This window comes from Eremomyces bilateralis, assembly GCF_010015585.1.
Source record: "Eremomyces bilateralis CBS 781.70 unplaced genomic scaffold P152scaffold_38, whole genome shotgun sequence".
NCBI lineage: Eukaryota > Fungi > Ascomycota > Dothideomycetes > Eremomycetales > Eremomycetaceae > Eremomyces > Eremomyces bilateralis.
This window is the reverse complement of record NW_022985104.1, coordinates 135424-146447: the sequence shown is the minus strand read 5'-3', so window position 1 is coordinate 146447 and position 11024 is coordinate 135424. Positions and strand designations below refer to the sequence as shown.

Here is an 11024-nt window from a genome sequence, read left to right as displayed (position 1 = left end):
CCATTGAGCAATCCACATAGAAGAGGAGCACGAGTTTTAACTTGCTCGTACATCTGCCCAAACTGCATGTTGCCCAGTATGCGCTCGTAGTCCTCGACCTTCTGACCCTCTGACTGTTTCTCCCTCCCTACGCCGGCAGGTGAAGTCTTCTCTTGGACACGGTCGACTTGGTAGGCACTAAACATATCTCCGGCTTCTTCCAGTTCCTTCATTTCCTTCCTCAGGTCCTTTATAGTGACAATTCCTGCCGCACCAGACGCGGGATGTTCTCGCAGTGCATCTAAGACCTCTGCCTGACCGTAGACGGCCTCGGCGAGTCGTTTGGCACGCGTGGCAGGGCGCTCCCCATAACCATCAGACCCTTGAGTCGTCGCGTAGACATGGATAAATTCTCGTAGTGTAATGTTTTTTTTCCGCATGAATTGGCATATCTCGTTTACTCTCTGCGCCTTACTGCGTCTTTGAGAACCTCTTGCTTTCTGACGAGGTGCATTAGATGTGTTTGACGCAGCAATATGCTGAGAACTTGGAGCAGGTAGCAAAGTGGGCGAGTTCAACCGCGCGCTCTGACGATGCTGGTTTCGGGCCGACATGACCCAAAATTCAATCAATTATGGAGAAAAAGCAGGGGAATCGAATGGTTATATTTAATTGACGGAGCATAGTGTGGTTGTGGATGAAAATGGAGTTAAAGATGGTCTTCCATTTGGTATGAAAGCTCTCCGCACACACCCAAAACCCATTGACAGAATCCTCAGGCTATTTGTTCGAGGAGTGCATGTGACTTACCGATTAGGTATAGTCCCACTCCGGTGCCTTGGCACGACCACAAATAGCCTGAGCTTGCTGAGGTAAGCGCAAAGTGGCGTGCGGGGAGATCGATTCCGCTGGTTATCGGTTCTTTTGTTCGGTGAAATATTACGTAGTCCGCAACACCTAACTTAAGTGACCTAACTAATAAGAATGATGTTAATATGGAAAACCTAGAAGTAAGTGACTGCGGATCGTATGCTGGCTCGGTTTTCGCCCAACAAAACTGGGCTGAGTCCGGTAAACTGAAACGTGAAGACGTCCCAAAGTGGGAACGTCCGACCACTTCGCCGCAATTATTGAATTGGCTAATGGTCGATGGATCCCCATGACGTTGCTCCAATACCCGACGAAATGTTGGCATGTCGGGGTCTCACTACTAATAAGCCTTTGCGGTTGACTCAGAGAGTATGATCAAAGTCACTTGCAAAAACCTGGTACCTCGGGTGGCTTGCTTAAATCGTGTGAGTCAACTGATTACTGAAGGTACTTATTCACGGCTGTGAAGTGGTACTATATCAAGACGATTAGATTTAAACAATTTAGTACCCTTAGATCCTATGAAATGTCTTATTGTACGGAGTAGAACATGATTATCTGCCTAGTACTGATATTGATCACCTATAACCACGTCGAGTTCGACTGCTCAAGTCTGACAGTACCAATCAAAAGGACACAGGAACAAGAGACTTTCAATAAAAAACATTCTGTAGTACGGTACCTAGCGTTACAGAATCCAAAAGCCCCACAATCATCTTAGCTATCTTTTATCGTGTTGATGTGAATGCGAGAAAGCAGTAGTATAGAAATCAAGTGAACCCGACTGAATTGGCTGGAGCCACCAAACAAGCACTCTCATCAGCTCAATATATCCCACCACACACAAACCGGCTCTTTGGGACTGTAACAAGGTTGGGAAAGACTGAATACCGATCACGTCTCGCCCAGATTCCGCTTGCTATGCCATATATCATGAACCGCCGCCGTTTTCCTAACCGGAGCACTGAAGACGGGGGCCATGGAGAAGGGACCACGTCAAGGACGAAGGAAAACCAATTGAACTATGGTCCGCGAAAGCGGTACCTATCGCGTCGCAAACTAAACTAAAGCAAGTAGCACTTAAAACTCAGTGTGACGATGAACCATATGTTGCCCATCCTCCCCGAACCATTTGAACCGTCGAACCATAAAACACCCTAGCACCAAATACAACGCGAACCCGAGATGGAGATACTGAGAAGTAAGGGAGCGTGTGTGTGAGAGAGCGTCGTCATCATATAGATCCTCATCCAGATAACAAAAGAAATACGTCGCAAAGTATTCCTTCCCCGTGCAACGCCGAAACGCAAGGTCATGCGAATCCCGAAAAACATCAGCCGGTCGGATCATAATCTCATCGCCTCCCACCGAAATGCGCGGATCCAGTCTACCTCTTCCGCTTCTTCCCCGCGCCTCCGAAGCCATCCACCGTCATGACCGACATCGCCACGGCCTCGATCATGGGGCCAGCCGCAACTGTCGCACCCGCAACAGCAGGAAGTTCTCGACTCGCCGTGTCCAGATCCTCCACACTCCCCTTTTTGACCGGCACTCCCATATGGCGTCCGTATCTCCCCCTGCGGCCGTTGCCCTCGTCCTCCGACAGGCACCCCTCGATGCCGATGCCCGCGTCCTTGCAGCGGCCGCACGGGCGCTGGCGGTCGCATCCTTTCTTGCTCTTCCGGCAGCGCTGGCAGCGCGGTTTGCTGCTTAGGTCCTCCTCGTCGGGTCCGAGGGGTTGCGCGGGGTGGGTCGGCGGCGCAGCAAGCTGGTCGGGGCCGGGGGCCACGGGGGGGGATATGGGCGGAGCGGCGGAGGTGGAGTGGCGGTGGTGTTTCGCTTTGGGGACGGGTGGGCCGTTGTGGCTGATTGAAGGACGGGTGGAGCGCGGCTTGGAAGGCCGAGAGGAGCGCGGTTTGCCCTTGGGTTTGACGTAGGCGTTCGGTGCGACGCCTTCATCGGCGGAGTACTCGACGCTGCTCCCAGCACTGTTGTAGCCGACGCCCATGTGTTCGTTGTCGGAGCCGTCCATGCTCTCGTCATCGGAGGATACCACGGCCTTGCCGCTCTGAGCATCGTCAAGGGTCGAGGTAGACGTGCGACCGTGCGAGGAATACTCTCCGAGTCGCATCAATTGGAGAGCGACGTCTTCATCGGAGATGACGCTACCGCCGACGGTGGGGTCGGGCGTGGCCAGCACGCCGCCGTGACCGTTATGTTGACGACCGGGGGCGTACTGGACCTGCGGGCGCTGCCGAAGATTCCTCGCGTATGTGCCATTGTGTTGTCCGTTCGCCTGAATTGGCCGTACTTGTATGTATGCTCGATCCGATGGACCGTAGCTCTGCGGTGATGGGAGCGGATGGCCCCAAGCGAACGTTGCTTGATGAGCGGACTGGTAAGGGCTGGCCATATTGCCTTCGATCCGACGTTGAGGAGAAAGTGATGAAGCGGATGGCGCCATCGGGACTTGAGATGGGACGAAGAGGGGAAGTTCCTGTTGATGAAGAGTTAGTCGCTGCACACGATTGCCCGACTGTACGAATGCCTCCGCCACATACCGAGCTGTCGAATTTAGGGATCTTCCGCCTGCCACCTTCGACGATGTTCTCAACGCTGATCTCGGCGCTGGCAACTTGTTCGCTTCTCCCCCTGCGGGAGCTGGTGACGGAGCCGTTACCGCCATCGCTGTCGCTGTACTCGACCATGTCAGGATGTTCACCAGGACCCTGCGAACCCGACCCGCGAGATCGCATCGGCGGTCGCGAGCGTGATTTCGGGTTCGTCCCATTGGAGGTGGTGCTCCTCGCAGACCTGGATGATGGTCGCGGGATGGGATGGCCTTGCAGCTGTGGAGGCAGCATCTGGATCGGAGGCTCAAGTCTGGGCCGTTTGGGCGAGGCCGGATTGGCTTCATCCTGGGTGTCATCCTCATCCATGATCCTGACGTAGACCGTCATCCCATGTTCGAAGTTGTCATAGGCAGCGATGAGGGTGTTGGCCTGCCGATCCTCAAAGCTGACGCCCTTCGGCTCATACAGGCCGTAGAAATTTTTGGTGGTGGAAATGATCGAGTCAGTGGTGTCATGAGGGAAGATAAAGACCCGCATCGGAAGTCGAGCTCGCTTTTGAGGAGACTCGGGGAGGATCAGCTCAAAGGTGACCTGCTTGCCACTGCCATGGCGCCTGGTTGGGGATCCATGGCGGCTAGTAGCGGTCGCCATGGTGAGACCAGGCGATTCAACATCCCCACGACTGCGAGTCTCGGGCATGGCTGAATATGGGGACGTTGGATTCCAAGCGAACTTGACGCCGTCAAAGTTGTGGTGGGTATTGTGGATATAGGTGGTGGAGGTTGGCTGCGTCTGCTGAGACAGTTGCGTCTGCAGGGTAGCCAAGGGGACGGCGGAGGGGAAGTCCATCACACGGTTGTTCCGTGTGCGTAACTATAATTGAGATGGTATGGATGCTCAGTAAGAGCCAAGTTCGCTGTTCCGATGGAGGCGTATCGTGGGTTCTCAAGTATGCGCTCCAGTGCAAGGTGCCACAGCGTTGTGCTGTTCAGTGGCCCGATGGATGAGGGCAGAGAAGGGTAGCAGCGAAAGACTTGAACTATCGACTTGGATAAAGAGTTAGCGATGGTTGAATGCGCTGTATATTGCATGATGATGCTGAAAATGGCGGAATATGCCTGAATTGATGGTTGCCTTTGGTCTCCTTGAGCCCGGCGTGCGCCGTAGAGTGGTGATGCCGTCTCGTCGCTTAGCGAACGAGCGATCTCATCAGCACAGCGCCATCAAGGAGGCCAGATTCATTGACAATGGTCGCAAAGAGTATGATGAAACACACACATACCACAAAAGCCAACCCGTAAAGGCCGGGTGATCCTATCTTGATCCGATACTGTCTTGGTGGCCGATGCAGCACTAGATGTAGTCACTGGAGCAGCACAGCGAGGGGAAGACCGGATGGAGAACGGGAAATAAAGTAGCGAAAAACGAGGTGGCTACCGCACGAAGGACTCTCCAAGACAGACAATGAGTTGAATCAGGTCGGAGAACTGCTAGATGGTGAGGAAGAGACTGGTGGGAAGAAGGAGGAGGAGCAGAAGAAGGGTGCGCCGTGGGAAGTGGAGACGGCTGGAGAGGGCTTGGAGCGAAGCGAAACACCGCAACGCAGCGGTTGACCCAACAAGGTAACGAATCGTCCGCACGTTTGGTTAATTGATGGTCCTTATGGCTACGTTGGGGTCCAATTAAGGCGAATATAGAAAATCTACATCAATTCCGATATGTTATGGACAATCCTCTCTCCATGCTCAAAGACTTGGGACGGCCGCTCCCTGATATGTAGGACTAGTAGTATATCAAGCAAGTGAAAAAGAGTCGCTCGAGGTGGGATAGCCTAATAATTTCCCAGCGCATGTAACTACCAGCCAATCTATTCGTTTGGAAAAGGGAAGGTCCTATTGAGTACAAATCCAACCCTGAGTCGGCGTTGGCGGTGATCTCTCAGCATCATGGCATCTGCAAGATGCCTTGTGGACTGGCTCCGTGGGCATTGTTTCCGAGCGCCTCCCCCAAACCAATAAGCGGCATCATAGCCACGGATGCCAAATCATGCCATCGCTTTATGGAACGCACGGCATGGAGGGCCGTGGGCACCCCCATGACATGGCCAATGGATCAAGTTGAGAAACAAAGTTCTCAGCGGCAATCCTTAAACCTGAAGGGCGATCATAGTAGGAGGGGTTATTGCGTGAGGGACGGCGCAAAGGTAACGCCTAGCAAGAAAGTGGTTGGGGTATCTATTGATTGGAGTACAGGCTTGAAATGAAAGCGGTGGACTGGACTCGCTATCTAAATCGTATCGTAGTACGCAGACGATCCGGGATGATGGCGAATGAGGCGGCACACCAAATGCTGCCAAGTTGGCTGCCCGATCATCTGCCCAAGGACGATTGCGCCCTCGTGAACATGCATTGTGACGGTTCCCAGTCGGAAATTCGGACGGCCTAACCTATGTATTACTAGCCATTGTCAAGGAGCATAGCGACCTAGAGCTTTGGAACAAGGAAACCTACCCGGTCCATCCTCCCCGAGCAGGCGGCGTCCCGCAGCAAGGTTTACACTTTCGTATCCCGAGCACCGTCACGGATCAGTATCCTTCCCCGGCTTGCGACCCATCCTGTGTTCGCTGGATCGCTGATATGGGAGACCTGCGTTGAATACCGGTCGCGATTTGTTGGAATGCGGCGGCGGTGATTCAGGGTATCTGCATTGGCCAGCGCCTCTCGATGGAATCGAGCGGTCTGTTGAGAGTTGCGCAGCGGTTCGGTAGAACTGCAGCATCGGGGACATTTAGCGTGGGTGCTAAAGTGCCAATCCATTCTGCACGCAAGATGTACAGACGGAATTTGGAGGTGCGATGCAAGGTCATCGAAACCTAGTGGTTGCGGCGACAGAGGCATCAGGCAAGTGATATGCCACTACTAATTGCATGCAAGTGTGCATGCTACTCCAGTGCGGTGCGGAGTTGCAATCCCACCAAAAGCTTGTCCAAGTTCCGGCGGTGCGCAAACCCGACCACAGTTACGGTCGCTCGATCCTGATGCCAGCGCCTGGTGTTACTGTGGTTGCAGCGCACGAAATATGGCTCTAAGGCCGAATTCTCCAGCAGCTACGAAAGCTTTGAATGTGGAATCAGGAATGACAGACCAATGTTTTACGTGGAGCCAAAGGTGGAGGCAGCGATAGGACGAGAGCGGCCGAGGACGGGTCAGACTCGGATTGCGTTCCACGCGGCGCACGACTTTGGCAGCGGTCTCCTCCGCGCCGAGTGTCGTGCGCAACCATGTTTATTTATTTATCGAGCACCGGAGAACAACGCGATCATTTCAATTTAAGTCAAACTCCAATGCGACGATGGATGAGGTGACGTTAAGTGGATGGTCAAGTCACGTGACCGGCGTGTGTGGGTCGCGATGCAACGGGTGCCAAGACACGCGTTGGTGTGACGAGCTCTAGAACGGGTAGATAGAGCTATGCGCCGCCAGCCGCATACGAAAATCGGAATAATCGGCCGAAATAAGAAGGAGACATTCCATTATCCATAAGCTTGACTTCTTAGTCACTTCGTCATCATGGCAGTCGAGAGATTGGTCTTCGAGATATTTGTTGCAGTAACGCGTGGTCCAGACGACGCGTAAATAGGTAAACATGTTACCTAAACAGGAATGATGCAATGTCGTCACCACCAACCAGACCGTCCCCGTAGCCTGGGACTGATCCAAGCCAAGCCGATGCACTGCCTCGATTTCTTGAACAATTTTTATCCAACCGAGATTCGCCGTAGTCGAACTGTGATACGATCGATTGGTGCATCAAATGTTGTTGTAGAGAGTAAGCAGGTTGCAGTTTGTGCCGACTCACCATGGTTGTTAGGTGAGAACCCGAGCTGAGACCGCATGCGGAATGGAGAGACACATTGGGGCGGGGAATGGGGAATGGCGGAATGCTCCGCTGCCCAATGAACGGAGGGCACGTGCAGAAGGTTATAGGTAAGGCGCCAAGGCAAGTAAAATGTTGATGCCTCAGGATTTCTGCAGTCCTGGCACCCATCGTCCGCTCTACTTTGTTTACCAAATCATGCCGGTTGAACGTCAAAACATCGAATGCCCTGAGCTTCACCTCAGCTACTCTCCCCCATCCTCCATCTTCACAATGTTTTCGTGATGCAGGCCAACCTTCCAGTTGCTTTCCCAGTTGCGACATCTTAAGCAACTTGCAGCTTCGGTTTCTTCGCCTTTCGCACATTGATGCGGCGATCCCTTCTCAATTCCGCGCACCTGGCTCTCCTGACCTTCTCATCCGTGTTGTGTTCGACGTCGTGATCAAGCTTGATATCCATCAACAGCTAGATTCTGACTAGGAAACCAGCCCTCTCACATCCATCAACACATATCACTGTGTCTGATTGATCGATAAAAGCGTTCATCATGGATGCAAAGGTGAGAAATGACACTCATAGCCCTTTGGACCTCTTATCTCCCCAGCACTCTTGAGCTGAATGGTCGCGTTCTGAGCCATATGCTGGAAAGGAGCTCCACACAGAACCATCCACCGTGTCTCCTCAACCACCCACCATCGCCATTATCACGACATGTTCTAAACTCACGGCCACATTCTGTGTCTTTTCTCTCTCCATGCTAACGCGACCGATTTCTGCAGCCCCAACGTCCTGCTAAATTGCAGATCCGGAACCAGAACGAAAACGCGCCTCCGGCCAACCTCAACGGCGCGAAAACCCTCCATCAACGCAACAAGTCCACGCCAGCCCTCTCAGCGTTGTTGAGTGGAGGAGTTGGCACCATGGCCTCGAAGTTCACCAACAAGCGAACTGCCTTCGGGGATGTCAGCAACACCTTTCGACCGCTCCAACCCATCAAGGACGCGAACAACAAAACTATCGACGTGAAGCCCAATGTCCTCCCCAACGAACCAACTAAGACCGCCGCGCTTCTTAAGCCGGCTCAGCGCCCTCTCTCCGCCGCGGTTTCGAAGCCGATTCTTTCCAGCACGGCTCACTCGCTCAACGGTCTTCTGGACAAGAGACTCCAGAAGCCGGTCATCGAGGAGGCTGCAAAACCAGTCGTCAAGCGACAGACCACTGTCTTCAAAGAAGTCAATGATGTTGCCCTAGTGACGTCTGTCACCACCCAAGAGCCAGCGAAGCTATCATCCATCGACGCGACCTCTAACCTTGATTATCCCATCCAGGAGAAATCCACGACATGTGAGGGTATGGCTAAGCCCGTGACCGATCAACTCCCTCTGGTTCAGAACCTCGCTATCGATCCTCTTCTCACTTCCATCGCACCCAACCCTCCTCACCGAATCGAAAACGTCCAGAGCATCCCTGCCGTTCCCGAACCTACCCAGTCGCACCCTCTCAAGGAGATTGACAACCTTGCCGGACACGAAGCATCATATCTCAACGACATCTCGTACCTTAAAGCGTTGATCGAACCCGATCTATCCGAGCCCATTGCTGATGCGAGCATGCCCAAAGCTGACGTCCCACCTGTCCGCGACGTCGAAGAATACTGGGACGCAGAGGAGGAGGAAGAGTTCTACGAGGCGGAGGGATACACGACGCGGTCGCTGCGTTCCCGCGCTGAGAACACCACAGGGGCGGTCACCGTCAACCTCACTCCGGGCCGGAAAACCGCCAAGATCCGCACCGAACTCGACCGCGCGGGGCTCTGGGTGGAGCAGAATCGACCGATTGAGGAGATTGAGGACGAAGATTGGGATCCATCCATGGTAGCGCAATATGCTGACGAGATTTTCGAGTATATGGAGGAGCTCGAGGTACGTGGATTGCTTTCTATTGTTCCTTTTCACTTTCCCTCTATTCATGTGTTCATGTGCGCATTTCCCACTCACCTACTTTATCGCACGTGCCCCATAGTCGCAATCAGACGTGAACGCCTAGCCGTCGATTCGTTGCTGGTTGCCTAATTGTCGAATATCCGCTAACGTGTATTCAGAATCGCCTGCGTCCTGATGGCCATTATATGGAATCCCAGACTGAGGTCCAATGGGGCATGCGCGCTCTTCTTGTCGAGTGGCTCGTCCAAGTTCATGATCGATTCTCGATGTGCCCTGAGACTCTCTTCCTGACCATGAACATCATCGACCGCTTTCTCACGGTGAAGGTCGTATCCGTCGGAAAGCTCCAACTCGTCGGCGCAACCGCGATCTTGATCGCATCCAAGTATGAAGAAGTCAACCCGCCCACCGTCAGCGATATCATCTTCATGGTGGACAACACCTACACGGCCGACGAGGTTCTGAAGGCTGAACGCTTCATGCTCAACATGCTTCAGTACGAGCTTGGATGGCCTGGCCCCATGAGCTTCCTGAGGAGGATCAGCAAGGCGGACGATTACGACCTGGACACTAGGACACTGGCGAAGTATCTCATGGAACTGACCCTCATGGATGAGCGATTTGTCGGATGTGTCCCAAGCTTCCTGGCTGCCGGCGCCCAATGCCTAGCGAGGTTCTTGCTCGCTAAGGGAGATTGGGTATGTCTGATTTTCCTGTTATTATCTGTGACTCCTGCTAATACCATTCCAGTCACTTACGCATGTCCACTATTCGCAATACACGTATGCTCAGCTGCGTCCCCTCTGCATGACCATCCTGGAAGGCCTCGAGGACCCGAAGACCCACCATCTCGCCATCTACACCAAGTATTCGGACCGCAAGTTCAAGACCTGCGCCATGTATGTTCAGGAACAGCTTCAACAAGGCTTCAACCTCCCATCCCTCCCCCGAGAGAGTGGCACCAGCTTTTCCATGTGCAGTCGGCGATCCTAGTCACATTGAGAGCCAGGAGCATCCGTTGATGCACTACCTCTACGATGACGACTCAACTGGGGGCTTCCTTATGAAAACGTAAGGATGACCTTTGGGCGCTATGGCGTTAGCAATGGGACCAACCCTTCTCCTCTACGCAGATACCCCAGTCCAGTCTGTTTTCTTGGCTACCGAGGCGGGCTGGTCAGCTTTCCAAAAGTCATTACCACTCCTTCCCCCTCCCCCCACAACACGTTCGCGGCCTCCCCGATGTGGCACCGGCGTCGGATTTTCTTTTTTTCATTCTTCCTTCTCGAAACCAGGACGACGAGGATAGACACGAGTTGATGACGGATCAGGCGTCTGGGTTCTTTCTCACCGCATCATCTGACGATCACGAACAAATCCCTTCAAGCAAAACCATTGATTCCCCATAAAAACCACACCCGCGCGAACCAGCGCATCTCCATCTGTTCTTCTTCCTTGCCCGCTTCCCCCGCCCCTTCTTACCCCAAAAATTCACACGGGACGGGAACATCCATCGACATGAGGTCTCATTCGTAATTCTGGGTTGCATTTCCCTTCCAACTCCCTCCCCGACAAAGGACTCTGGCGTATCAGGCGGAATATCTTTAAAGGCCACATGCGGAGGCAAGGGATCGTGTTTGTGTATATATATTAATTTTCCGGAGCGAGCGGTCTGCAGAGACCGAAATAAACCCCGAATTCCAATTCCCGCGCTCGTGGCTGTGACTTTTCGTTCCTCTCGACGTGATGATCTGCTCGACGTTTCCGCGGCCCAGTATAGAA

At 53.4% G+C, this 11024-nt stretch overlaps 3 protein-coding genes across 3 annotated transcripts; 1 reads left to right on the top strand and 2 right to left on the bottom strand.

Annotated features, from left to right (window-relative positions):
• Positions 1-51: 51 nt before the first annotated feature.
• P152DRAFT_498082 (uncharacterized protein) lies at positions 52-1350 on the bottom strand (the record flags this gene model as incomplete). The annotated part of the gene is made up of 2 exons (XM_033682275.1): positions 790-1350; positions 52-361 (listed from the first exon to the last, which is right to left on the bottom strand). Coding segments are annotated over exons 1-2 (695 nt in total), but the record flags the coding sequence as incomplete, so codon positions are not given.
• An 886-nt stretch (positions 1351-2236) lies between these two features.
• On the bottom strand, positions 2237-4073 carry P152DRAFT_405703 (uncharacterized protein; the record flags this gene model as incomplete). The annotated part of the gene is made up of 2 exons (XM_033676828.1): positions 2237-3346; positions 3411-4073. The coding sequence occupies 2 exons, from the start codon at positions 4071-4073 to the stop codon at positions 2237-2239; spliced, it is 1773 nt and encodes a 590-aa protein (XP_033529954.1).
• A 3682-nt stretch (positions 4074-7755) lies between these two features.
• P152DRAFT_227101 (uncharacterized protein) lies at positions 7756-10422 on the top strand. The gene is made up of 4 exons (XM_033674529.1): positions 7756-7858; positions 8079-9221; positions 9401-9940; positions 9993-10422. The coding sequence occupies exons 1-4, from the start codon at positions 7847-7849 to the stop codon at positions 10233-10235; spliced, it is 1938 nt and encodes a 645-aa protein (XP_033529953.1). The 5' UTR covers positions 7756-7846; the 3' UTR covers positions 10236-10422.
• Positions 10423-11024: the final 602 nt, after the last annotated feature.

Coding starts and splice junctions, on each gene's coding strand:
- P152DRAFT_227101 (XM_033674529.1), top strand. Junction 9,222..9,400: donor AGTATATGGAGGAGCTCGAG/GTACGTGGATTG, acceptor ACGTGTATTCAG/AATCGCCTGCGTCCTGATGG. Junction 9,941..9,992: donor TGCTCGCTAAGGGAGATTGG/GTATGTCTGATT, acceptor ATACCATTCCAG/TCACTTACGCATGTCCACTA.